The sequence below is a fragment of the Mangifera indica genome, chromosome 16 (genome assembly GCF_011075055.1).
Source record: "Mangifera indica cultivar Alphonso chromosome 16, CATAS_Mindica_2.1, whole genome shotgun sequence".
Taxonomy (NCBI): domain Eukaryota; kingdom Viridiplantae; phylum Streptophyta; class Magnoliopsida; order Sapindales; family Anacardiaceae; genus Mangifera; species Mangifera indica.
The window spans coordinates 11,340,298-11,367,966 of NC_058152.1; the positions used below are offsets into that span (position 1 = coordinate 11,340,298).

Sequence of the window (27,669 nt, forward strand, 5' to 3'; positions counted from 1 at the left end):
TGATTCCAAGTGAACAGAGTTTACGTTGAACAATATACTAACGAATATTAACAGTTGATATATCATCAATTAAGTAATTTTAAATTTGAAATAAAAAATAATTAAATCACATATGATGACACGTTATCATTGGTACAGTTAATAATCATTTTGTTATAATCCCTATTTGGCCAAACTTTCCCACTCTATGTGTGTGATAATATTAGTAATACTTTAATATTTAATGTATAAACAATACATAATAACGAATACAAACTAACATATTATCATGTTATAGAATAATTTTGAATTAACGGATGAAATAATTAATTAATTTATCTAATTATAAGATGACACGTTAATTTATTAATTTACATTTATTAATATCTACTGTTTATACTTATAGTATTATTAAAATTAGGCCAAAGTGTCGTTTGCCCTAATTTGAATTTTTTAATTTAATATACATAAAATATCAATATTGTTGTGACCTGAAGTCTCACATCGCTCCCGTGCAGTCCACTGAGCGTGTATATAAGCAGGGGCCAGAAGCCCTTAACCCAATTGAGGCCCCTGAGTAGGACAAAACCTTGAGGCCCCTGAAATGGCCAAAGAGGACAATATCATTAGTGGCCCATGCAAGTCCTGGACCTGTGGGAGTGAGCCTGAAGCTCCTCCCCCCCAATGAGGCCTTTTCCCAAGTGGAGAAACAAAACCGTGCGGGCCTGAAGCCCAAAGCGGATAATATCGACTGGGCTGTTTATAACAAATATAACCTAAAAAACTTTTATTGGGTTTTTTAAGAATTTATTACTATTTTGTATTGATTCCCTTCTATTTTATTTTTATTATATACCTATCAAGTGTTACTATTAGGTGGGCCACTGACTATTACTCATGAAATTGACCAAACCAGTTACTTTCCAACTGCTTTAGCTCTATTTCGTTTGAATACGAAGTCTAGTAGTCACCCAGAAATTCAAGTGAAGGAATTTGTTTTCCATACCGTTCAAGTAGAAGACTTTGGTGTTTTGGAGTTGGAAAAGTCCAAGCGTCCATGAGGAGACAGAAGTGAAACAATCTGAGAGGGCATTTGGTTGGAATTTTTTAAGGGTATATTGGTACTCTATCTTTTATTCCTTTATTTGGTTTGTCAGTAATAAAATATTACAGTAATCTTTTACTATCAATACTGATGTGACAGGTAATATAGGTGGTAATCTGATTACTACCTTCACCTTAAGTATTTAAAGATTACTGAGGTAATCTTAAGTTTATTATAATTTTATTATTATTTATTAATTTTTTGAGATAAAAATAAATTTATTTTTAATTAAATGATAAATAATATAAAAAATATTTAAAAATAATTATATTCAAGAACATTTAAGTAAAATAATTTACTAGTAATATTTTATTACTTTTAACCAAACACAATAATTATTTATACCTATCAAATTTTATCAAACATAGTAATCATTTATACCCAGTAATCTTCTAAGTAATCTATCTTCAAGGTAATCTTTTTATTTTGGTGATAAAACATTACCCAAACCAATAGCCCTTTTAGAGTCAATCATTGTTGTTAGTTTTTTATGTTACACGATATGTTTTTTATAAGATAATACGATATAACTAAAAAATGATATATATTTTAAAATGTATTAAATTAATACTATACGATTAATATATCATATATTATAATATGTATCACATGATACGCTATGAGATATACTAACAATATATATTGATACATTTTTTTAAAGAAATTGTAACATAGTAGATGTGTGTTTTCAAAGGATGCTTATAATATTTTTCAAGATAGTGAAGCAGTGATTAGAAATTTTTTTTATTATTTTACTACTATTTAATTACTTTATTTTTAAAAGGACGTATTCTACTATATATAATACATATCTTATGATATAATATAACACATATAAAAAATGATATATATTTTAAGTCTGATAGTCGAATAACGTATCGTACCATGTATCAAAAACCAAATTTATCATATCGTATGATATTTTTTCAAAAAATACTATAATAAAATATTAACAATTTATTATTAATATGTCAGAAAATAGCACAAACACACTTAAAATTTTAAAATTTTTTACATATACTCTTATTACATCTTAATTTTCTTTAAAAACTATATCGATCTATATCGATAATATATATCACATCATAAAATATGTTACTATATCATATTAACTTGATATGTTTTTGGATACAAACCGTTTTCCATCTATATTATATCATAATGTATATTGTAAAATACTGATAACCATGATTCTATGGTGTATCAAATTAGTGTTATATAATAAATATATTGTATTATACGATATATATCATTGATAAAATCAATATACATTTTTAGAAAACTAATGATTATGTAGAGATGTATTTGAAAATTTTAAATTTTTGTAAGATATTTATGATATTTTTCAAGATAACAATGTGATGATTATAATTTATTTTATTTTACTAATATTATATTATTTTTATAAAAACGTATTACATTGTATACAATATGTAATAGAAAAAATTAAATATTTGATATGTAATATAATATGCGATTTTACTCAATGCAGTCGTGGGCATCTGCCGGGTTGTAGTAATGATACGTGTAGGATATCAAGGAGGACGGTAAGGAGCTCGCCGATGTCGTTGTTTTTGTTGGATTGGTTTGTACTTTTAAAAGCGCGATGAGACAAAACACCGCCTTGTGAAAACATTCGAGGAGGTCATGGGAGTGAGTGGTTTGGAGGGTCAAGATGACGGTGGTGGTGGTGGTCATGAGTCTTTGAAGGCAGCGGAGGCAGAGATTGAAATTTGTTTTCTTCCATTTTTCTGATGGAGCCGGCCGCAACATGGATGCATGCATGGAGGACAGAAGATTCAAGGTTCAAGGTTTTTTCTGTAATTAAACAAATGCTAACAAAGTTCAAGGTTGTTCACCAGAACTCTAATTCGAAAATACTTTCGTGAAGCGGTCTTACTACAGTATATTGCTGATGCAATGAGATATTCCAATAAAGAACTACAGGTTTTTTTTTTTTTAAATAAAAGATTATTTTAATAATTTTTTTATTATTAATATTATTTTATTTAATTTGTTAATAATAAAAAAAATTTTATAATTTTTATTATTAATAATAATGTAATAGATAATATAATAAGTAATATGATTATTTTTTTACCTTAGATATTAAAAGATTATCAAAATAATTTTGATTTTATTATAATTATATTTTTGTTTATAAATTTTTTAAAACAAAAATACTCTTATTTTCAATTAATATAATAAGTAATAAAAAAAATATTTTAAAATAATTATACCTAAAGGTATTTAAGTAAAAATAATATTTTAATATTATTTTATTACTTCTAACTAAATATAATAATTATTTATATATACTAATTTTCACCAATTTTTATTAAATATAGTAATACTTTTTACTCAGTAATCTTCTAAATAATCTATTTTCAAAGTAATATTTTATTTTTAATAATAAAATTTTACTCTAACTAAATGCACATGTATAATATGCGATTAGAGGTATATCCAGAAAAGTACTTACAAATGGTTTTATTATCTCATTTTTAAAGGTAGATTCGAGCCTTATCAAATTTAAATAAGAGTCCATTTAATTCAGAACAGATATAGAATAATTAATTTATTACCAAACTATGTTTACTTAATTGGTCAACGATATCATTTAAGAAGAAGAATAATCTTTCTTTGTTTTTCTATTGAGTAGTGTTATTTTCATAATTTTATATATAAATAATTACGTATTATTATATAATTAAATAATTAAAAATAAAAAATAAAATAACATTTAATCACATATAACATATTGTTATTTGTATATAATATTAAGTATATACTATTTTTGTTTTCTATTATATTTCATACTACCGTATATAACTTTTGTCTTGTCGTCCATTTTAAAAAAATTATGATCAGATTGTATAAATAAGTGGAAAAAATGATCTTAAAATAAAAAAAATCATTGTTAATCAAAGTTCGGGTTAGCCAGAATCGTTCGGCCTTTAGGAAATACGAGGTCTCAAAGGATAAGGTTGCTTCTGCTCTTGGGGATCTCCTGAGATAGCACTGTCTCGATAATTCTCAAAAATTACAGTTTCCCCCTTGACAGGCGGTATAAATTAAAGGGTCTCCAAAAACTTTACAAAACCTGCTGGGACAAATTTGATAGTTACGGTCCAAACACAACTGCACAGACTCCTCTATTTTTAAAACCGAGACAATCCGCGTGAAATTCACGTCGAAAATTGAAATCCCTATATAAACATACGGTCTAAACTTTCTCTTCCATTCTCTCTCTAAAATTCAAATTCTTTCACACCGATCCAATTTCAAATCCAAACCCTATTCTCTCTCTCTTTCACTCGCAGCTCCATAGCAACAACAATGAGGAAAGGCGCTAAGCGAAAGGCCGCCACCAAAGACGCTGCCGACGCCTCCAAAGCTTTGTCTTCTTCGCTGGACAACCACAAGGAGGAGGAGGAGCAGCCGAAGCAGCAGCCAACCAAAGGTTCTCGAGCCAAGCGCGTCAAGGACGCCAAGCGGGAAGCCGAACCAGAGTACTTCGAAGATCAGCGGAGCCTGGTAATACGATTGCTTCTTCTTCATGTTTGTTAATTTCGGCCTTTTCGCAATAAGCACGTGCTAATGCTTATTCTTTTGAGCTCGTGGTTTGGCCGGGTAGTGTGTGGTAATGGACTGGTTATGTTGCCGGATGCTGAGAGATAATGTGTTTTTTGTTTGTGTTAGTTTTGGATATTTCTGTATTTTGGAGGTTTCTGTTTGTTTGCTGAGACAATTACGTGGAAAGTGATTGGAGGTTTTTGAATTTGTGTACTTTATAGGCCTGTTTCGACTTTGAGTTCATTGGTGTTACTATTTTTTTTTTTTTTTTGGGTTACAGATTTGAAGTTGTAAGTTAGTGTTTTGCTGTTCTTTATGCATGAAGACAGTGAAAAAGAATTGGAAGTGTATTGTGATGATGAGAAGCTTAGTTAGGTTTTGGAAGGATAAAATCAAAGGGAAAAGCTATTTATACTTGTGAAGTATGATTTCATATTATCTATGACCTTTATCACTAATTGGAGTTGATGTTACTCGCATGATGTTATATGTTACAAGTGCTTTGAGATGTTACGAAACAACCATCCCTTTTACAATATTGACTTGTTAGTTATGATTCTATAAATGATATCTGAATATAAGTAAATTTGCTTTGCAAGTTCTTATAAGCATATTTTGTGTGATTGAGTACTTTGTTTGCATTATGCATTTACATATCTGTGTGTTATTGAGTGTGTGTGTGTGAGTTGGGTGGTTGTAGGAACGATTTTCAACTGTGAATAAGTTTTGTTTACCTGATTTAAATTTGTCAATCTTATGTCTTTGTAGGAAGATCTGTGGAAGGTGGCTTTTCCTGTCGGAACAGAGGTTTGATTAAATACCTAATTTTGTTTATTCAAGTACAAACGTGGTTCTTGCTGTCTGTATAGTCAAGTAAGTTCTGCTGCTGATGTATATCATGTTCTCTTGACAGTGGGATCAATTGGATTCAGTCTACCAATTCAAGTGGGACTTCTCAAATCTAGAAGTGAGTTTCAAGAACAGCTTCATTTTTTATGTTTACATTCCTGAATTTTCTGTTTCATTTGTTTTATTTTTCCTTTGTGTTGATTGTCTTAAGAGATTCAACTTGACTGTTAAGTGATAATTATGCTGTATAATCTTGTCCAGAATGCATTTGAAGAAGGGGGGAAGCTCCATGGGGAGAAAGTTTATCTTTTTGGCTGTACAGAGCGTAAGTTTACAGAGTTGGACTTCGTAGGGCTTGTCTTCTATGGTTTTCTGCCCTATGTTCTCAGGAACATGCTCTCAAAGATGTGAAGAGAAATTATGTTATGATGTTTTGATATTGTTATTACGTTTGGGTAATTGGAATTGGAAAATTGTTTCATGTGTGGGGAATAAGTTATTGTTTACATACTAGAAGGCATTTTCTCATTGATTATTCCAAAGAGTTTCTCAAAACACTAAAACAATGATTATTACAGAAATTATAGGTGTTTCAAGAATAATTTTTTGGTTTTTATTGGAGAAACCAGTTAGCTGAACAGTTTTTTAGTTTAGAGTACAGAAATTATTTTGAGAAAACAATACACTTCTGAGAGCAGCAAACTTTATGTCTATCTGTGATTGTCTTACAGTGAGCTAATTAGCTAATTATTTTTAATTTACAATGTTAACCTCATGTTAAGTTTTCACTTCCTGCAGCTCAGTTGGTCCCATACAAGGGGGAAAACAAACTCATCTGCATACCTGTAGTGGTGGCTGTAAGTTTATTTTCTTTTAGACCACTAAATCGTTTGCAAAAATAAATATTATTCATTCATATATTTCTTATTTGTGCAGGTTGTGTCTCCTTTCCCACCTTCTGATAAGATAGGGATTAACTCAGTTCAAAGAGAGGCTGAAGAAATCATTCCCATGAAAGAAATGAAAATGGACTGGGTTCCATATATTCCTCTAGAGAAAAGGTATCTACAATTGAACTTTTTTACTATTTGTTTTGAATTTATAGAAATGTTTCACTAAACTCATTTTTAAGATTGTTTCGCAATTTTTTGTCATTGAATTATTTAATTGCTTTACAGAGACATGCAAGTGGAGAGGCTGAAATCTCAAATATTTATCTTGGGCTGCACTCAGAGAAGGTAAAGTTGCCTTTGCACATTTCACACTTGTTTTATTACATTAAATAATTCGATAATCTGTTGGTTGAATGGTCTATGTTACATTACTGTTAAATGTCAAGTAAGTTGTTTGCTGATGAGTGTTAAATTCTTTTTCTAAATGTTAATGCAAAGCTCTGTTATGTTTACTAATGCACTTGAAATCCTTTTGCAGGAGTGCTTTGAGACATTTGAAGTTAGACCGCCTTAAGAAATATGAATACTGCTTGCCTTGTGAGTTTTAGGGCTTTCTTTTTTATGTTAGCATTGCTGCATTGTACATTAATTCTATACTGGTTTACAATTTACCATGGTATAAAGGACAGAATTATTTTCTGTTTCCTGAAAAATGAGTTGTGACAAGGGGCAAAACATAATAAATGAAAAAAAAAAGATGCTCTTACTTGCATATTATGGTAAAAATAATGTGTATGATTATTGAGGCTTTCTAGTTGGCAATGATCAGATTTTTCACTTTCATTAGCTGTAGAGGAACAATGGCAGCCATCCCCAAGGGGCTAGCTTAATTTGTGAGATCTCTGGGGATCAAATCCCTCTGATGCCAACCTTTGATGGAGATCTGCTTAATTTGAGTTTATTAATAGTGGGGTGGGGCGCATGGTTGAAAAGAAAGAGAAAAAAGACTGTGTGCTCATGTACTTCATGTTGGTGTTCCGTTATATTTGTTGCCATTGCTTGTAGAGCTACACAATTTTCTTGACACCTTACATTCTTGTTGACAGATTTTTACCAGCCGTTCAAAGAAGATGAATTTGAACAAAGTACTGAAGTTCAAATTATGTACCCACTTGAACCACCAGTAAGGTTTTAGTTTTGATATAAAGGGGTCATCTTACTTGGTTATTTGTTAACAAATCGTGTTGGTTAATTTAATTTGATGATTTGGGAAGATATGCAATTTATGTGGATTGACTTTTCTTTTTTATTCCTGCAGGTTGTTTGTTCATTTGATTGGGAAATGGATGAACTTGAGGTATATAATTGTCTTTTAAAGTGTGAGTTCTATTATAACATGGAATTGTGAAGCTTGTGCCTATTAATAGATTCAGAGTTTGCACATAGTGGGGTCCTTTTAACAATTTAAATTTCCTTGAAATTTGGGGATTGTTATTTTATAACAAACTCATTTTGCTGGGTTTGATGTTTAACCTGCTTTTTGCTGCCATCTTGTTATCATATCTATTTAGCTTAAATATGAGTTATTATCAGGAGAGATTTTTCGGTTGTGTTGGAATTGGATAAACCCTTACATGATTTCTCTTTTTTGTTTTGTTTCATTATTCTGTATGTTACTCCCTCCTCACAACAAAAAGAGAGGAATTAGAAGTTATGTATTGTACTAAATTTATCTATAAATTTTTAGGAGTTCACTGATGATTTGGTAAAGGATGAGGCATTAACTGAAGATCAGAAGGACGCCTTTAAGGTGAATAATAATGAAAGATGTGAAAAGTAATTTGTAGCTTTTCAACATTTTGGAGTGATTTATGATTCTTCCTTTACTCATTGTTCTCAGGAGTTTGTAAAGGAGAAAGTTCGGGAAGCAAAGAAAGCCAATCGAGAGGTACTTTTTTAACTGGTGTTTGTTGCTGTAGATATGTTCCGATAGTTCTTATTAATTTCTTTATATTTAGGCAAGGGAAGCCCGAAAAAAGGCCATTGAGGAAATGAGTGAGGAGACTAAAGCAGCGTTCGAGAAGATGAGGTTTTACAAGTTCTATCCCGTCCAAACACCTGATACCCCAGATATATCAAATGTGAAGGTAAAATTTAAATACTGCTGCTCTATGTTCATTTGATGCAAAGGTCCTTCTGAGTTTCTGAATACCATGCGATCACTAAAGCAGCATTGACGCTACTTGCTAGATCATGGCCTTATATCTGAGGGTTATTGCTGTTAATATATACAGGTCAATCATTTCCTAAAATAAGATATTTCAAAGTAATATACTAACACTGTTTTTATTATCATTATTATTGTATTTTTCATAAGGAAGCTTGTTAACATTTACTACTAAAGCTTTGAGTCAACCACATCTTCTGTTGGAGCTCTTCCCCTCTATTCATAGAAAACTTGAAATTGGAATATAAATGTAGAGAGATGGGTCTTTCAAAGTGTTATTGAGCCTGCCCTACAAAAGATTCTTGTTGTGTGAAGTAGACAGTGATGCGGATGTTGGTGAGTGTGGATTTGATTCAAGCTGAGCTTAGGGGCCTATCCAAGCTCGGATTGAATTTATAATTTCCAACTCAAGTTTGAGTTTGCTTAAGTTGATGCTCAGTATCACTAGAGCTATGTCGGCAGGGTAGATAATATCATTGGAGAGATAAACAGTATCATCAAATGGACAAACGAGCCGATCTTGATCTTAGCTGTCAAGTTGTAGTTCCAGTTTGAGATTGGTTTGTTTGTAGTGTTGATTTAAGCCTAGCCAACTTGGGTTGGATCTACCCCTAGGTGCTGGCTTACTATTTCTTGCTTTTGGAGTTTGCTCTGGCACATGTAATTAGAAATATATGATCATATAGGGTCGTGTAAACAAGGTCTTTCTCCTAATTCTTTTTCTGCATTCTAATTTTTCTGTGCAGGCTCCATTCATAAACAGATATTACGGAAGGGCCCACGAGGTTCTATAATCAAGCTCACTGCACTATATTATTCGATAGATGCTCGAAATCTGATTCACTCAATCGACAATTTTGATTATCCTATGACTCAAATTATGTAGCACGCACATCATGCGCTGACACATTGTTTCTGCATCAATCTAGGTATTGCAGGCAAAATACTTGTAAACTTTTAGTATTAGAGTTTTCAGATAATCAATTTAGATATTCAAGTTAGTATCGCGGAAATCTGTAAGATACAATATTGAGTAATTGTTGTTCGAGAGTCTGTTCGGAAGAGTTAACTTTTCCAGCACTTTAGTAATTGTTGTTCAGATATGGAGCACCTTTTGTTTTATTAGTATTTAGTATGATGAAAACATTGACAATTCTTATAAAATAAACCTATCCCGTATAATTGGGATATATTTTCAGAGAATTTATATTGTTCAAAAGTTAGCCTTGACCATATTCTTCCTTTTCAAGTATTTGAAATAATGATTTACCCCTGATTCAAATTGGTTTGGGTTTGAATTGTGATTCGGTCAAATTATCTAAAAGTCATTGGCACTTGACAGCTCTAAGGACTTCACTTTCTTTCTGACTTTTCTAACAATTCTTCTTCCACAACATCAACAGGTTTTCAACAACTTCTAAAGCCAATTCAGTGAACTAAGCTTAATCTTGAGCTAATTGTTTTTCAGTTGAATCAAGTTCAAACTAACTCTTTTTTGAACTTGGTTAGGTTTAAATTCACCCCCTAAACTGCTAGAATGCATCCTTAGACATAGAGATAAACATCAACTGTGACTAATCTTCTACCCTTTCACAGTAGACAAAAGATGGATGACACTACTCAAGAGACCTAAAATTACTGATGCAACTAATAAATAACCAAGCTGCACCCACAGAAGCTTTATACAGGGCAAATACAACACCGAGGCAGCTTGGCATACAATACAAGACTAATTTACACCAATAGTTAATAACAATTAACTAGATGTCACAATTAATCTGCAATCAATCGTCTATTGATGATTCAGAGTCTTGGATTAGTACCAAGAAGTGATCCTTCCATTCATGTAGAGTCGCAAAAGGCACAAGGCCACAGACTAATGGTAGGAACAGAAGGAGAGTAGAGTAGAAGATGGATCTCCGTGCCCAGTATGGAAAAACCGTCTTGCCTTTCATCCCTTGAGAAATGTCAACAGGGCCATGAAGGATAAGGAACAATAGTGAGGTACAGACATTTGCGAAGAAATGCAGTGAGCAGAGAATCTCCCAACATATCAGCCAGTAATATCCACTTCCCCCCAGTGTCTCTACGCAAAGCTTGCCAGCAAAACCACAGGCAGCTCCTAAAAGCAGGAGGATAAAAGTGATCGGCATTGTCTGTCTTGAAGTGGCTGAACGCTGGAGAAGCAAGTAAGTTATTACGAGAATCATTAGAAAACCGAATATCAATCTGCTCATAACCTGGACTTGGCACTTAATGGTGTGCAGCCCTGAACTAAACGATGACACTCTATTTGGCATCCACCAAGACTTGGATTCCTAAAACAAATAAAAGCATCATATATTATGTCATAAGAACAAAATATAATGTGGGTTTTGTATGAAAAGTATCGAGGCTGTAAATAAGCACAGTTTTTACCTTTTGTAAAGGCAAACAGGCTGCAGTAGCTTCAGAAATCTTTTTGTATGAAAAAACATAAGCAGCATAAGAAAGGGACGCCAACATGAGGACTATACCAGCTACAAGACAGTCAATGCACTTTTTAAGCAGCTCACCATGTCTCGTGTCTTCTAATTGATTTTTGAATTTTTCAGCTTTAAAGGATGCCTTGGATATACCCATAGCTAATTTTGACCTCTCCAAATGATTTGAATCATAGTTGAGAGCCAACTGGTCCTCTTTCAACTTCAATTTTTTTATTGCAAGACCAAGCTCAATTTCCTTGAGGTCATTCGAACGGACTTGTGCCATGACAGATTTCTCCATTGTACTAAGCATGCTCTTATTGATTGCAGAATCTAACATGCTTGAAGAGGCACAAGCCAGTTGGTTGTTTTTATCATGAAGAACAAGTTCTCTAGAGATAAAACTTGCTGACATTTGTTCCAGTTCCACTTCGGGGCTGGTCAATATGTCTTCAGTTGCAATAGTAGGCAAATCTGTTTCAGAGTGACAATCATGAAGCTTGGAATTGCTTGACCAACCCACTTCATTAAAAGGCACATCAGAATTTGATACATGGTGATATTTTAAGTGGTATCCCTCGTTGTTGGAGGATGATTCATTAATCAATCTAAGTGTCCTCAATGTGGTCCCAAACGATTTCTCAAAGTTCCTTGCAAAAAAATCAAAATTGTCCCCGAAAACCTGTTGCCGAAAAGCCAGTCAAAACAATGAACATATACGCATTACTTTAGATCTTGATCTTCTGTGATGTGGATACGAACACAAGGAAACTTGTAAAAGCAGATTTAAGGCATGAGTCAGCAATTAAGCTCTGGCTTACATTGGTTAGAGATTCTCTGACAGCTGAAGTACAGATCTGCAAGGGAGTTAAAAAAAAATCAACGAAAGCAAATAAACTGTCATGAGATACAAGAATAACTGACTTCGAAACAAGTTTTAATTGGGCTTACTGAAAGAGGGAATTTAGACCTTTGAAAGATGGCTGACGGACATCCTATCTCCGGCTGCATATTTCCTCTCCAGAACCTAAAACAAACAAGCAACACATTTACAATACTAATCAACAGTTAATAATGTAAATTTTAAGATCATTGAAGAATCACAACAATTATCTTTTCCAGAAGAAGTGAGGAATGATACACATGTTAGTCAGTAGCAGCCACACGACAACCAGAAACAAAAACCTTTTGACCGTAAAACGAACACTGTGAGCCTTGATTCAAGAACAAAGGCTAGGCCTTTGGACGTCTTTACTAAATAAATGAAGACACATGCTTCATGGTGATTAGTGAGAGGAACATTTTATTCACAAGTCTCAAAACCCTACTACTTCCATCAGGTAGAGGAGGTATAATTGATGAACATTAAATCAGTATTGAATAAAACCGAATGGCACAACCAGACCCCTATACAATTTTTATCTCTCACAAATGACTAAAGGAAAAGAAGTCTAAGATCAGAAATCTCAAAGAAACTCCAAAAGCATAAAGATAAACAAACTCAGACAACCATATACAAGAAAAAGGCAAACCAGGAAGTAAAAAAGTGTTAACATTCAATGTCAAGCACGGATTTAAACTCAAATAAATAGTTTCACCAAGATGTATCATGTAACCAAAACTCAATATACAACTATAACACTTCTAACACAAATACATGCTTCTTCGTGGTGCTTTTATGACCCACCAAAGCATAATAAATAAAAAAGCTAGTTCTAAATGTAAATCTAAACCTCTCAACACCATCCATTCCAAAGATGTTCTTGGCATAAGCCACCTATAACTACTCTCTAATTAGGATCTATCTTTACCATACACCAAATTTAACATATAAGAAAAACACGAGCGTCAAAGCTTCAAACAGGCATATCCATTCACAATTCGTCTTTTGGAACAATTTCCTTATGAATCTTCAAGAACAGTATACCACCGACCACTTATTTCTCCTTCCCTCTGGGAACAAACAAACAACCAAAAGAAAACAAACTAAGGAGAACTACATCGCAAAAGACCAGAACTTGATTAAAATGAGCCTGTGAAACCAGAGAAACCATTAAGCAGCACCCACCGAGGCCATAACGAGCACCAACATTGGCTGCTCTGAATCATAATAAATTTTGGAAGATCACAATGCTTCACTGGCTCTTTTACTATCTTTAATAACCACCTTTTCATCCCAAGGAGTTGAAGGCTGGAATTCCAGAGCATTCTTGTAGTAGGTTGAATTGAGCATCACCTTCAAGTTGAAGGTGTTCCTCGTCCTATTGTCCTTTCAGCTGAAAGTACAATTACTATGTCACTCCCACGACTGTGCCGCCATAATTTCTTACAAATTAACCACCAAAAGCATTCTTTCTACCACACGTGGCATCCACATTTACTTTCTTCCCTGCTGCTTACATCCTCAGTTTCAAAGGCATATGAAATTTTAACAAAAGAGCAGAACAATCAACATAAAAAGGAACAATTTATCAAAAATCTCCAAATTTAATTCGCAGAAATTACAAGACCAACTTAATCAGCAAGCAATAACCAAAACCCTAGAAATAACTATTCATAAAGATCCAAACTTTCCAAAAACAACCGAAAGATTACTCAACCACCCACTAGTGAGGACCATTAAAATCATAAATTAAATCTCATAAACCCTAAAACAACACAAAGATTCAACCTTTAACAAAATGGATAAAAAAATTACAAAACCATTAGTCAAAATTCAAACTTTCCCATCTCAGGAAAAAAAAAAGAAAGACTGAAATAACCACAAAAACTCCTTAAAATTAAAAACTAAAACGTTAACTAACCTGAGCAACAACAGCCGCAAACGACATTCCAAGAGTAAGAGCAATAGCCTCCATCTTAGTCCACTCGCTTGGCCTTCGAACCTGACCCAACCGGACCTTGACGTTGCGTCGTTTGAACGCCAAGCTCTTGCCTTTGTTTGTGAAACAAGAAGAGGAAGATGGTACATCTTTGTTAAGTCTATTTTTCTTGTTCTTCCCACTTTTAAGGGGCTTCGACGACGAAGCGGAATTACAAACCGTCGGATTGGGGTCAGACGGAAGTGAGTTTTGCGGAGTTTCGGCTGAGACGGGGGCGGTGGAAGGATGGAGCCGTGGAGAAGAACGTGAGGGAGGAGAAGGCGCAGGGGTGTCCATAAAAGAAAATAAAATCAAGTGGGCTGTTGTGGTAAAAAAAAACTATATAAATGTAAATATGAATTGGGATAAAAGTAAATTATTAATATATTTATTTCTGATTTCAATTAAAAAAAATATATTATAAAATGGATTTAATTGATGTAGAATTTGAATATATATTTTAAATTTATGAAATAAAAGATATAAAAAGTAAAAAAAAATATTTTTTTATTATTCATATAAATATTGGATGACTTATGGATATATTAATAAATAAAAAATAAAAATTGATGGATTTTGATTATAATTCTTTTTCATTACCAAAAAAGGATTGAGTTTCAACATAGTGAAATATCTTGAAGTTGAGTTTTATGTCAACAACACAACAGCATGTGTTTGTCCTTTGTCATTTGGTCTTATACTACAAGTAGGGCTGGACTCGAGCCGAGCCAGCTCGAGCTCGAGCTCGGCTTGGCTCGGTTCGAGCCTGAAACGAACCGGGCTCTGCTCAGCTCGATCGAGCTCGAGCTGGCTCGGGTTGGCTCGATAATTTTTTTTTTAATTTTTTATACAAAACGACGTCATTTTGATCTATATATATATATACAAAACGGTGTCGTTTTGATATGAAAAACAAGTCGAGCCGAGCCATAAATGAGCCAAGTCGAACTCGAGCCGGCCATTAAAAAACCGAGTCGAGCCCGAGCTGGCTACGGGCCGAGCTCGGCTCGGCTCGAATCCAACCCTAACTACATGTTCTATTTTTGGAATTATTATTTGGAAGACTTGCAATTGGTTTGAACATTTGAAAATCTCAAATTTGTGTTTACTATTTAAAATATATATTATAATTAGCGATCATACAAACTAGGTCAAATACCCTAATTCTCATCCCTTTTTCGTAAGATAGACCTTTCCTCACCATTCTTGTGAGGAAAATTTCTCTTCCCATTCTTCTGGAAAATTTTTTTTCATTTCCTTCCTCTCCCCCATCTCATGTGAAGATAATAAAATATTTATTAGGTGTTAAAATATATTCATGATAATTCAAAACGGTTAAAAGAACTTTAATCTTTAAAAATTTAAGGGATATGTATGAAAATGGATGAACTAGGGGGAAAACAAATCAAAGATATCTCTATCTTCATTTTCATCGGTAAAGATTTTAACTATTGAAGAATCATCTCCTTGTTTAGGGAAAGACAGACCCAAAGCTTAGCTTGAATGGTAAAACTATCATTATAAATTATGATTCTATTATAGAAAAAATTATTTATCGATGTATAACTATTCTCTTACTAATGCATACAAACATGTTAATATTTTATGATTTTAAATTAAAAATAAAGTAAATAATTAGATCACCAAAGATACGGTGACACGTCAACTTGTATATACATTTCCATAAAATAATGTTTGTATATCTATAATCAATTTTCTCTTTAAATTACTTTAAACTAAATCACACTTCTTTCTCATAGCTTTTTCACCCTTTCAACATGCATTTTAAAGAAATTAAAAATCAATTGAAAATAATTACAAGCTCCCATTTACTAATTCTAATAAATGTGTGTGTGTATATATATATATACACACATACATACATACATGCATACATACACACACACACACAGAATAAAATGAAAAATATGTTTGATAGATATGGATACTATATGAAATATTGTTAATAATTAAACAAGAACAACAAGAAATCAACTTAAATAAAGATAAATTACTTATTAATTAATTCTTTCAAATTGTCTACCATTCAACTCCTCCATGAACATGAGTAGTTGCCATGGCTGCTCTGTTTCCATTTCCTTCTCCATTTTCGTAAGGAATCCTGCCGAAACCAAATCCTTCTGTGCCTAAATTTTCTCCATAGTCAATCACCCTTGTGCCCTCTCCAACACCCCTGGTTGCTGCTTGTGCCCCAAAGGAGTAAAATCCCATGTTAAAATTCTGAAAATCTTCATTCATTTTCTCATCTTCTTCGTGATTGGCGGCGCTGACGAGAGCCTGATGATGATGATGATCATCATCTTTTCCGGTAGGCATCGAGTTCTTTTCCCCTTCAGTTTCTCGATACTTGTTGAGATAAACCTTCAAGGGTCCAACGTAATCCTCGAACCCCAACGTTGTCATCGCCCACAAAAGATCGTCGCCATTGATGGTCTTCCGCTTCTCCCTTTGGCACTTGTCGGAGGCCTCCCCGGTGATGAAGCTGATGAACTCAGAAACGCATTCTTGAACAGTCTCTTTAGCTTCCTTGGAGATTTTTGCATTGGCAGGTAGGGACTTTTTCATGATCCTACTGACGTTTGCAATCGGCAGAAACCGGTCCAGCTCCTTCGGGGAGCTATCAGAGATGCTCCTCGATGACGGGCTGCCGATCGGGCTCGATTGGTTTCGCTTTCCTGTCATGGGGATGATCGGAAGTTGAAGAAAAAAATCCGGGTTTCCGTGAAAAGTTTGAGGTATTTTTGTAATGTTGTATTGGTTTTTTCCAAGTGTTTTGTGAGGAATCTTGTAGGGGAAATGTGAACTTATAAGCAAAGAAGAGTGAGGCGAAAGAGGCCAAAATATATTAAAGTGCTAAGGCGGCTTGATGGGGACAGAAAAGGCAAGAAACAAGCACTTGTGGGATTCCAATTAATTTACAAAAGGATGGTTTAAGAAGTGGGGAACCTTGAGTTGAATTCAATTCAATTCGAACTAAGATCAAATATGAGTTAACTTAAGTTTGATTAGAATCTTATACAATTAGTTTGAGTTCATATGAACAGATCTAAGATCCCACTAGAGATAATCAGTAAGATAAATAATATCATTGACGAGATAAATAATATTATAAACAAACTGAACAATATTTATCATAAAAAGATTTAAATCAAACTCGAATTAAAATATCGAACTAAAACTTTAACTTAAATTTGACATGAATTTAGTTGAATACATATTCGAACCAAACCCTAATCTTTGAGGTGAGAAAAGTGAACAAAAAAAAATATATATTGGACTTGAAACCAAAATCTAGGCTTGAACAATAATGTATGTGGGGGACATTTTGTCCCATGGAATTTCAATATGGGGACTACTAAATTTGTTTGTTTGGTGAGATTTGCTTTCAAAAACACACTCTCGGACCGCAAGAAAGTGAAAATGTTTTCCAAAGCGTGTTTTTCAATAGCATTCCACTGTTCATTTAAGATTTTTGTATATTGTTTTAGTTCATGTTTTATTTAACCTAGACCACCTAATATTTATAGATATTTTTGGAACTGAATTGAACATTGGCTTAGTGGAGGGAGTGATCTGATTCAATTAATTGTTGAACCATTTGACCGATAGTCGAATAATTAACTGTTTAAAAATAATATTTAAAATAATTTTTTATAATTTATTATTAAATAGGTAATCTGAATAATTTTAAAATCAAAACAAAATTAGTTAGATAATATACATACTTAAAATTGGTGGATAAGGTCTCGAGTCTAAGTTCTAAAATTTAAATTTGAAAATGACTAACAATGATGCTTGAGACAATCCACAATTGAGAGAAAAAAAAAATTGTGCACAAGGTCGACAAAGAAATTATAAATTTCTTGAGGACAAACTTATAATTAACTTAGGGTATTTTTGTCTTTTTATCAATATTATAAAAATAATAATAGCTTTTATTAACAAATTTAACGGCGGATGGAAAATTGTTCTTTTCAAACTTAAAGAGTAAAAAATTATTATTTTATTAAAATTCGGATTCTATTCAAATTATTAGCCATTAATTTAGTTTCTCCTTCCAACCAAATTAGTATTCGTTATAATTGTAAATAGTTCTATTATTTCACCTTATATAGAAATTTCCTAACCTTCATGTGGTTAGAGTTTCAAATTCTAGGTGCAACATGTAGATATTTATTCGATGAGTAATACTATATGCACTAGGAATGGCTCCAAATACGAGTGCAAAATACTAATATATTATTCTGTGATTGGTTATTCTTTAGTCTTTAATCAAAATCATCTGATTACATAAAAACATATTAATATTTGTATCTGTGTTTGTATCTATTAGTAGTACATATTATTAATATATGAAGCATTATTATTATTATTAAACCAATATATAAACAAAATATTTCAGGTATGTTAATGTGTCACTTTTTCATTGGTTGGTGAATACATAAGTATGGATGAAATATACAAAATTTTCTTATGGGTGTTTTTATTTATTTATTTATTTTTTTCCTGTGGAATTCAAAAATAAGATAATCATTCACCAATGGACATACATACTTTAAGAAGAATGCTTAAGCTAAGGACATATGCTGCACTTTGCTCTTTCCCTTTGGTTTTTCTGTTTGCTTCAATCTCACTACCTCTCCAAGATTCTGTTCCATCACATCCAAGAATTTTGCAGGCTTTCAAGACCATCTCTTGGCCATTAAATGTCTCTTGTAAATAATATACACAAATTAAAAGTTTGATTTGATTTGTGATACCAACATAATTTCAAATTTAAATTTTATATATATATTAGAGAGGGCAATTGTTTCTCACATAAACTATATTAAAACAATATTTTTTCTTTTTCGTTAAAAGTTAATTGTTTATTTTAATGGTAATAAAATATTTTTAGTGGTTTATAAAATATATAAATATTATAAGATTAATATCACTTATATCTCTGAATTACAAACAAGTTAATTTTCTTTCATAAATTTAAAAATTTATCATTTAAACGTTTGTCTTCTATTGAAAAAAAAAAACCCATAACCTTAACTTCAATCAATTCCAAATTCGTAATTGCATCATTTACAATTGAAAATTTGGTTTGAAAACACACCATAAAGATGTGATTTGGTCATAATTGTACAATATCAGTGTGATTTTGGTTAAGTCGTATTACCCTAATGCGGTTTCAATTGAAATCACATCATTTCGATGTGATTTTGATTAGAATTGCATTAATTTAGTATAATTTTAATCGTACTTTTCAAGTTTTAGAAAACATAGGCGAAATATATTTAATAAAGTTTGGAAGCAAATTTTCATTTATTTTAATAAATATTAAAAGATATGAGTATTTTTTTTAGGGTGTTTATCTTGAAAATTAATTAATTTCATTAACTGTATTTGATTGACCAAAAGTGGGACAATGTCAATTTTCAACTTCAAAGTCGTGAACTTATCATTTTGGTATAACTCAAATGGGAAATATCTCTTCCTTTCTAGTATTTTTTTTTTTTTCCATAAAATATGAAATTGAAGAAATCAGCATTTATTCTTTTTAGATTCTATATAGGTTTTCAAGGTTGTATCTAAAATTGTTCTAGAAAAGGCCAAAGGACTTATTCTCAACCAAAGTATATTGCATACCCAAGTTTCTACTCCTTAACTTTGAAAATCTCATTTATCTACTAATAGACTGTTAAATCTATTAATTTTAAAGGCGAAATCGTTATTTTATATGTAATATTAAAAAGAAACTAAAATTTTATCTTCTTTTCCCCCCTTAAATTTAACAAATTAATATTTTCTCTCTTAAGCCAAGTTTTAAAAAATTATATTTTCCCCCTGAGGTTTAGTTTCAATATCTGATCACTCTCTCCAGTGTCATCATCGGCTATCTCTCCCTCTCGACGATTTCCCTTCTTCTAATGGTTTGCCTAACGAAACCCTAACCCCTCCGGCTTTGTGTGATGTTGTCTAGAAAGACAAACTGTATTCCCAGACATTGAAGATGAGATCAATCATTGATCTTGTCTTCCTTTGGAAAGACGATCATCTTCTTAGAGGAAAACAAGTCGTATCGTCTTCCCAAATGATAATGCATAGCATTGTGGGGGTTAAGGGCTCATTGGGGCAAACCACCAGAGGAAAGAGAACCATTGGGAGGGAGAGACGACTAGCGATGACATTAGAGAGAGTGATCAGATATTGAAACTAGACCTTAAGGCGGGGAATGTGATTTTTTAAAACTTGGTTTAAGAAATAAAATTGTTAGTTTCTAAAATTTAGGGGAAAATGAGATAAAATTTTAAGGGATTACGGTTTCGTTAACTTTAACTGTCTATAGATGGGTAAATAAAATTTTCAAAGTTAAGATGGGAGAACTTGGGCATGCAACATACTTTGGGTGAGAATAAGTCTTTTGGCCTTTAGAAAATAATAAAGCTAAGTAACCCAATTTTGAGTATTCAATTGAATTATCAGATGATATATTTTCATGTGTAAAATAATATCCATTATATTATAATACATCATCTGAATACTTAATTAGATATTAAAACGAAGCGCACATAATATTACTATTTAGAAAATACTTTATCAAGCACATTTCCCTTTAAATTTTTATATATTTGAATTAAATTCTTTATATCAATCTTCCTTTCTTTTTCACTGGTGTGAAAATCTTGAGATTCTTTAAGTCAAACAAGATCGAATTCTGTAAGTCAAACAAGATCGAGAATAAAATATGATATTTTTAACATCCTAATGGATTTTTAAACCCTTACATGCTTTTTTTTTAATAAATATGTCTATTTTTGCTGGCTAAACTCATAATTCAAGGTTATTCAATTCTTCAAAACTCTAAATCTCTAAGTAAAGTCCACATACAAAACTACATTCAAAGTCTTAAACCCTAAAATCAAATATAAAAAACCCTAGCAAAACACAATTGTGACAAATGGCTCATTTTGCAAATACTTTTACCTATTCCATTTTATTATTATTATTATTTATGTGGACAGTCTCTAACTAGCTGTCTCCTCACTAATAATAAAAATCAAGTCTAATTATTTACTGATAAACCCAAATCATAAATCCAAGTATCCGCAGAATCATATTTGAAAATTCGGAATGGTCAAATTGAGATTAAGATATGACATTAATGGAGGCTTCTAGGTCAATCTTGCGGCTTCATTAATAATTAATTGTTTTTGTGTATTTCTTGAAGAGACATGATTAGGGGTAGATACAAACTGAGTTGAGTCTGAACACCCTTTAGCTCAAGTTTAGTTTGAATAAAAAATAATTCGATTCGAATTTATTGAGCCAATATTAAAAGTGATTCTAGTTCAGTTTAAATGAAAATGACTCAGTTCAAGTTCGATTTGAGTTTGACTCAAATTTATAGTTTAAATTCATAACTTAAATATGTGGCTCATATTCATGGTTCGAATTTGTCACTCATTAATAAAACAATGTTATATAACAATTATTCAACATAATTTAAATTGACCCATGAGTCAAGTTCAAACCTGATCAAGTCATCTACCTGACTTGTGATTCAAACCAAGTTGAACCTCCTAACTTGTACTAAGTTCAAATTCGTACTAAACAAATTAGAACTAAGTCAAATCGAGTCGAGTTAGCTTTCGAGCCCAAACCAACTCAGTTCAGATTCAGATCTTAACATGATCTATACTTACAAATAAAATATTAATAAAACTATGTGCATTTATTTTACAGTACTTAATTAGATTTTTAAATAATTTGTTATTATATGATTAAGTAATTTTTAATTAAAATTGAAATAATATTTAATCATATAATAGCATATTATTTTAAATATCTAATTCTTTATTCAAAATTAAATTTATATAATATTGTTAGTAAAATATTTTTGATTGGAAAGGGCATAAACTGATAGAATAATGGTGAACAAAAGCATCCAAACAATGGGAAAAGTTAGACTTTGTTAATCTTTTTATAATTTTCTATAAAAAAAATTGTTACAATTTTAAAAATTTGAAGATCTAAAAAGGGTTTTATTTTCATAAAAATATTTTGTTTTTAATTTTTAAAATGGAAGATTTTGTCATTAAGAAGACAACTAAAAAAAATTGACCTAAATTGTCCAATATTTTTGTCACTTAAAAATTAAATATATCCTTTACTTGCATAAGCCTCCATGAGCTAACCACTAGTCCTCACAAACATTTTTTAAACCTTCTAAAATTTTTATAATTTAATTTGTCTTGAACTTAACAACATGTTCCCTCATGGCTCATGAGATTTGATCAAATTGTTTGCAAAAGCTTATCAGAGTTATGTTTTAGGCAAAATGACTATTACCCCCCAAGGTTTGATAAAATGACAGATTTTCGCCTTTTAAATTTGAAAAAAACAATATTTCCTCAATAGTTTGTTAAATTTTTTTATAAAATTGTTAAAAAGATAAAAAATCCTCTAACTAAAAAACAATTTGTTTCCAAATTTTTATTAAAGATATTTTTTACTCATAATTTATATTAATTTCAATGAAAAATAATTAAAAAAGAATTAAAATTAACCATTGTCAATAACATTCATTACTAGCAATGTCAAGAATTGGCTGATTGGTGTAATTTTTAACTTAAATCGTATCATGTACTAGCGACAATGAAAATAAGTTGGGAAAAAAATGAAGTATTCAAGGTTAAAGTGTAATTTGTTTGTACTATTAGAGATGCGAGATTGTAAGTGATGTCCACTCTATTACAATATTTAGACAATATGATATAAATATCCTTTGACTATTAAAACAACGGTTGACCTTGACAAATGAATAATAAATAATTTTTTTAATTTAAAAGATGAGAATTCGTTATTTCATCTAACCTTGATGGGGAAATAGTTATTTAACTTATATTTTTATTGTGTCAAAGTTCATTAGATACTTATATGCATGGAACCTTCTCTTGAAATCAAATATAAATATTTTTTTATGAAGTTTTATATAGTAACAATTATAACCCACCAACTCTTTTGCATATGGTATTGTATAATATAATTTATATATGTACCCACAATTTGCAAATGGCATAAATCAATATAATATCAACTTTCAACCTAACAAACTAATTTAATGCTAAGCAAAATTGTTATGTTGTACAATTTTATGTATCAAACAAAGCCTAATGTACAAAAATGGATTAATAAATTATTAATACTAAAAAATTACATATGGTGTTAATTAATAAGTCCTAAAATTAAGTAAATAATGTTTTTACAAAGACTGTAAGTTCATTTGTTGTTGATGAATGGGCATTGCACTAGTTGCTTCTTTTAGAAAATTACGTAAGGATTTTTATTTATTTATTTTGTTTTTAAATGGAAAGTGAAAAGACAAATCTGTCCTTCATCGGAGATGATTATTATTACTAACATGTTTTTACAAAGATAGTCAGTTAAATAAAATCCTACGAGGGACATCACACTGTACATAACATATATAGTTATGCAAGATTGGTCTTGCATTAAGGAAGCGATATTGGTGTCCGGAATTAGTAGAGTGATTTCATGTTCACTATGTGAGTCAAAGTAGTAAGTGTATAAGTCTCTAGGAGTGAGTAATGAAAATAATATATTTTTAATGTGATTTAATCCATTATTTGGGAATTTACGAATGTTATTTATATCCACTATCTTTGTAAGAATCTTTTATATTTACAAGAAAAAGAGGTAGAGTTACATGTGATTATACTGTATTACTTTTCTAATACAACTGATGAATCTAAAAATTTCTTTTTATTTTAATTATATAAAAATAAGATAATTACATCAATTATATTATCAAAAGGGAGAGGGCTTATATCATACGTGAAAGTCAAAGTAATTTAAAGAATCATACATAAACTTATCAAATACATATCAAATTTCTCACCCTAAAAGCATTAGTAATCAACTTAATTTTTAAATACATATCAAATCTATACAAAAAGGGAAGCTCGAAATTAAGTTCTCCATACTTTTGTCATCTTGGCCGGCTATTGATATTATATCACCCGCTCCATCCAATTCCTTGCACAAGCAGGAAAAAATTTAAGAGCAAGCAATTTTGTGCCTCAATTGAGTCTCACTTGCTTAGAGACAGTAGCAAGTAGCTTGTTTTCGGCTAGCTTTCATGTGGGCTTAGCTCGTTTTTAGCTCGAGTTTGTCAAACATGGAGAAACATCAGTTTGTGTTCAACTTGCTTTGCAATTTAAGAATTCATAATCAGTTTGCACCTAGCTCGAGTTCATGTGGACTTGTCAACCTTGACTCAGGTTTGCACGAGATGTTTGGCTCAGCTCCCTAAACAACATTGTTCTTTTTAATTTTTTTTTTAATAATGCGAGTCATGCTCGTTTCACAAGTTAAGCACGACCTCTATTCAGGTTTAAAGTCGGGTTCGTTTTCCCTATTACTTTCCAGTTTGTATTTGGGTTCATATTCCTTTATCTCATATTCGTATTTGAGTTCATTTGAGCAAAGTTTGTTTTGAGTTTTAACAAGCTCATTTCGAATCTATTCCTAGTACCAAGGTTGTTAGAGCATAAACTAAGGGAAATGTGTCTCCCTTCATTTCCATTTAGATGGGGGATTATTTTTTAAGGGTTTATTTATCTATCTACTTTCTTATGAGTAAAGGTAAGTAACGTGCCTATAAGAAGAAGGAAGAGCTTAGAAAATAGAAATTGAGAAGAAAGTTTATGTAAATTCATAATGAATGCATGATCTTGGCTTTCATTTATAGACCCAAATCATAAATAATATAAGGAAACAACAAATAAACTTAACCCTATATTAAGAAATAAAATCTCCCTACAATTAAAAAAAGATCAATCCAACAAGGAAGTGAGAAAATGAAAACCACTACTAAATATTACAATAAATCCCTAATATCTTTAGGTTTCCCTCAAGGCTGTCCTACATCAATAAGCTTCTGGCTCTTTACTCAATATTTGAATCGTCTCAAGCAGAATATATAATTATCAGTTATATAGAGTCAATGCTAGAATTAGTTCTGCTAAAACTACTGAAAGTTATTCATCACGGGTAGAAAAACTGATTTTACGTGTGGAATTTCTAGCATGGACAGAAGACTCAAGTTCGATTCCACACTCTTGTAAATATGATTGTATAAATACATTAACACTTTCTGATATACTCATATTTAAGTGAGAGATTTTGACGATGAATTGTTTAATTTGTCTCTCTAGAGTTTACCTTTTAAGTGGTTAGACTTTGTTAAGTAGAGTTTTTTGTTACAAGATAAAAATTCTATGTAAAATTTTCGCTAGTTTGAGATCCATCCTTACCATTCAATATGTTATCCATTTGTTCACACATTCTATGTATCAATATCTCAAAGATATATTAGAAACAACCATAATTTATGGATGTTTTTAAAATTAAAATAAAGATAAAATAAAAATAATAAAAATAAAAAGATGTGTGTAATTGTCAACCGAAAGCATCTCAACGAGGGTTGAACAAAGGAAGGAGATGACCTCTTTACAAAGTAGGGTCCAAGCAGCACAGAATGTCCCAAGAGTGCTTACACATCCATCCACCACCTTCTCCATTTGCATTTGCATTGCCTTTAATTGTAATGTCAACTTATTAGACCTGGCCACGGTTCATGAACCGCCGGTTCACGGTTCGAAAATATAAGGACCTTGAACTGAAACCGTAACAGGACGGTTCGTCCACGGTTCGGAACCGCCGGTTCCGATTCATGGCCCCGGTTCGGAACCGACGGTTTCGGTTCGAAACCGATATTGAACAATCAATTCTAATACATGATCTTAATTTAATTTTTAAATTATTAATTACAATAATTGAAAATTAAAAGAAAGGTTTGAACTTAATTACAATAAATAAAATTAATTATATAAATAAATTATATGATTAATTATACAAGATAATAAATAAATAATAAATAAAATTAATTATAGAAATAAATTCTATAATTAATTATGAATTGTATAAAAAAAATTAAAATTAAAATTGAAATTAATAAAAAATTAAGAAAGAATTTAATTAAATTTAAGAAAATTTGATTGAATTGAAAGATTGAGAGAGTATTAAGAGTTTAAAGAATGAGAATGAGAGTTTAAAGGATTGAGTGAGAGAGTAGAAAGATTAAAATTTGAGAGAATGGAATTTGGAGGAGTATATATAAGAAAAAACTTTTTTTAAAAAAATTAAAAATAAGGGGGGTGAATTGAGATTCAGAGAAATTACAGGGGACCAAGTGCCCTGATTTTCTCTGAAAATTGCAGGGGATTGGTCCCCTGCAATTTTTCCTTCAAAAGGCAACGGTTCCCTGCGCAGGGAACCGTTGCCTTTTTAAATAAAATTAAAAAAAAAATCAAAAAAATTTCAAAAAAATTTCAAATTTTTTTCGGTTCAGTATAGTAAACCGCCGGTTCATAAACCGGTATGAACCGGCGGTTCCACGGTTCTAATTTATGTGAACCGGAACCGAACCGTAGAGCCATGGTTTCGGTTCCGGGTCTACCGGTTCCGGTTCCGGGTTTATCCGGGCCGGTTTCGGTCCGGTTCATGGGCCAAACCGGCCCGTGGCCAGGTCTACAACTTATACAAGATCTTAATTATTCTATTGTTGGCATGGATCGATGTTCAGTTTAAATGAGCTAAACTTGAGTTGAGGTAATCCTAGCTTGAGTTCATATCGAATGAGTCGTTAAAAAATCTTCGACAGAGTTATTTTTTCTAATAAATTTTCTTCTTCTACCATGAATTTTCAACTTCTTTAACGATTTTTTTCTTTGATATCACCTCGAATGTTTTCTAACAGCTTCTTTAACGATTAACGACCAGTTTGAGTTAAACTTTCTAAATTTAAACGAATTTTTATTATAATTCAGTAATTTGAATTCATCCCGTAATTAATTATTTGTTGTTTACTTTATTTTTAATTTAAAATCACTTAATCATATTAAAATATATCTATTTATATGAATAAATTCATAAAAAACGTTAAAAGTATAAAATTATTCTTCATATCTAACACTTTTCGAAGAATTCTTTGATAATTTACTATCAACTCAAATTGAATTTTTAGAATTGAATGGAACTCAAATTGATTTCCTTTTTAAACTTGAATATAATTATTTACCTCATTTATAATTCAAAACCACCATTACAAAAATATAATAAAAAATTTGAGGGGGATGGACAGCCCCCACTCATAGTGTACAAGATCTTTAACGAACAGAGTTTGAAACTATCACAGGACTTTTAATGAACATGTGGAAGACTGCGTCTAACCAGTAACCAGACCCCTTGTGAAGTTAGTTTGGTTTGGTTAATTAGAATCTTAGATACTTGTCGTTGACCAAGAAAGTTTCTGTGTTGGACAAGATCACATTGCCACCCCCAAGTATATAAATGTTATGGTCCCTCAGTAGTTTGCACAACTAACACTTAAACCACTAAACTATGAACTTTGCACAAAACATATGTACGACAAAAGTCATTTGCATGATCCATGACCATGATTGTGGTGGTCAATGATAAAGAAAATGATTAGTAGAAGATGCGTGAATGAATTCTGATATTTTCTACGGCCTAAGATAGATTATATGTACAAAAAGATAAAATGATTAGTTTATTTCACCAATTGAAAAATTTATATTCACAATATATTATAAGTCTG

The 27,669-nt window shown here is 31.5% G+C and overlaps 3 protein-coding genes across 4 annotated transcripts; 1 reads left to right on the forward strand and 2 right to left on the reverse strand.

Moving 5' to 3' along the window:
• Nucleotides 1-4,269: 4,269 nt before the first annotated feature.
• On the forward strand, nt 4,270-9,832 carry LOC123199162 (protein HEAT INTOLERANT 4-like). Its single transcript, XM_044614042.1, has 14 exons — nt 4,270-4,621; nt 5,429-5,467; nt 5,574-5,627; nt 5,771-5,834; nt 6,308-6,366; nt 6,446-6,570; nt 6,688-6,747; nt 6,941-6,999; nt 7,509-7,585; nt 7,721-7,759; nt 8,150-8,212; nt 8,303-8,350; nt 8,421-8,549; nt 9,376-9,832. The coding sequence occupies exons 1-14, from the start codon at nt 4,424-4,426 to the stop codon at nt 9,421-9,423; spliced, it is 1,062 nt and encodes a 353-aa protein (XP_044469977.1). The 5' UTR covers nt 4,270-4,423; the 3' UTR covers nt 9,424-9,832.
• A 355-nt stretch (nt 9,833-10,187) lies between these two features.
• On the reverse strand, nt 10,188-14,272 carry LOC123199161 (protein CPR-5). Of its 2 annotated transcripts, none has more exons than XM_044614039.1 (5): nt 13,899-14,272; nt 12,065-12,121; nt 11,916-11,951; nt 11,048-11,776; nt 10,188-10,947 (listed from the first exon to the last, which is right to left on the reverse strand). In XM_044614039.1, the coding sequence occupies exons 1-5, from the start codon at nt 14,250-14,252 to the stop codon at nt 10,414-10,416; spliced, it is 1,710 nt and encodes a 569-aa protein (XP_044469974.1). In that variant the 5' UTR covers nt 14,253-14,272; the 3' UTR covers nt 10,188-10,413. The 2 variants fall into 2 exon arrangements, with proteins under 2 accessions (XP_044469974.1, XP_044469975.1); XM_044614040.1 differs by having other exon boundaries at nt 12,046-12,121; nt 13,899-14,206.
• A 1,594-nt stretch (nt 14,273-15,866) lies between these two features.
• Nucleotides 15,867-16,769, reverse strand: LOC123199641 (nuclear transcription factor Y subunit B-2-like). Its single transcript, XM_044614672.1, has one exon. It carries the CDS (start codon nt 16,656-16,658, stop codon nt 15,996-15,998), a length of 663 nt encoding a protein of 220 aa, XP_044470607.1. The 5' UTR covers nt 16,659-16,769; the 3' UTR covers nt 15,867-15,995.
• Nucleotides 16,770-27,669: the final 10,900 nt, after the last annotated feature.

Bases quoted from the DNA above. Each gene is read 5' to 3' on its own strand.
- LOC123199641 (XM_044614672.1), bottom strand. From the start codon at position 16,658: ATGACAGGAAAGCGAAACCAATCGAGCCCGATCGGCAGCCCGTCATCG.
- LOC123199162 (XM_044614042.1), top strand. From the start codon at position 4,424: ATGAGGAAAGGCGCTAAGCGAAAGGCCGCCACCAAAGACGCTGCCGAC. The intron at 4,622-5,428 runs GTAATACGATTG...ATGTCTTTGTAG, and splicing joins TCGAAGATCAGCGGAGCCTG to GAAGATCTGTGGAAGGTGGC. The intron at 5,835-6,307 runs GTAAGTTTACAG...CACTTCCTGCAG, and splicing joins TCTTTTTGGCTGTACAGAGC to CTCAGTTGGTCCCATACAAG.
- LOC123199161 (XM_044614039.1), bottom strand. From the start codon at position 14,252: ATGGACACCCCTGCGCCTTCTCCTCCCTCACGTTCTTCTCCACGGCTC. The intron at 12,122-13,898 runs GTTAGTTAACGT...TGTTTGTTTTAG, and splicing joins TTGCGGCTGTTGTTGCTCAG to GTTCTGGAGAGGAAATATGC. The intron at 11,952-12,064 runs GTCTAAATTCCC...ACTCCCTTGCAG, and splicing joins CCGTCAGCCATCTTTCAAAG to ATCTGTACTTCAGCTGTCAG.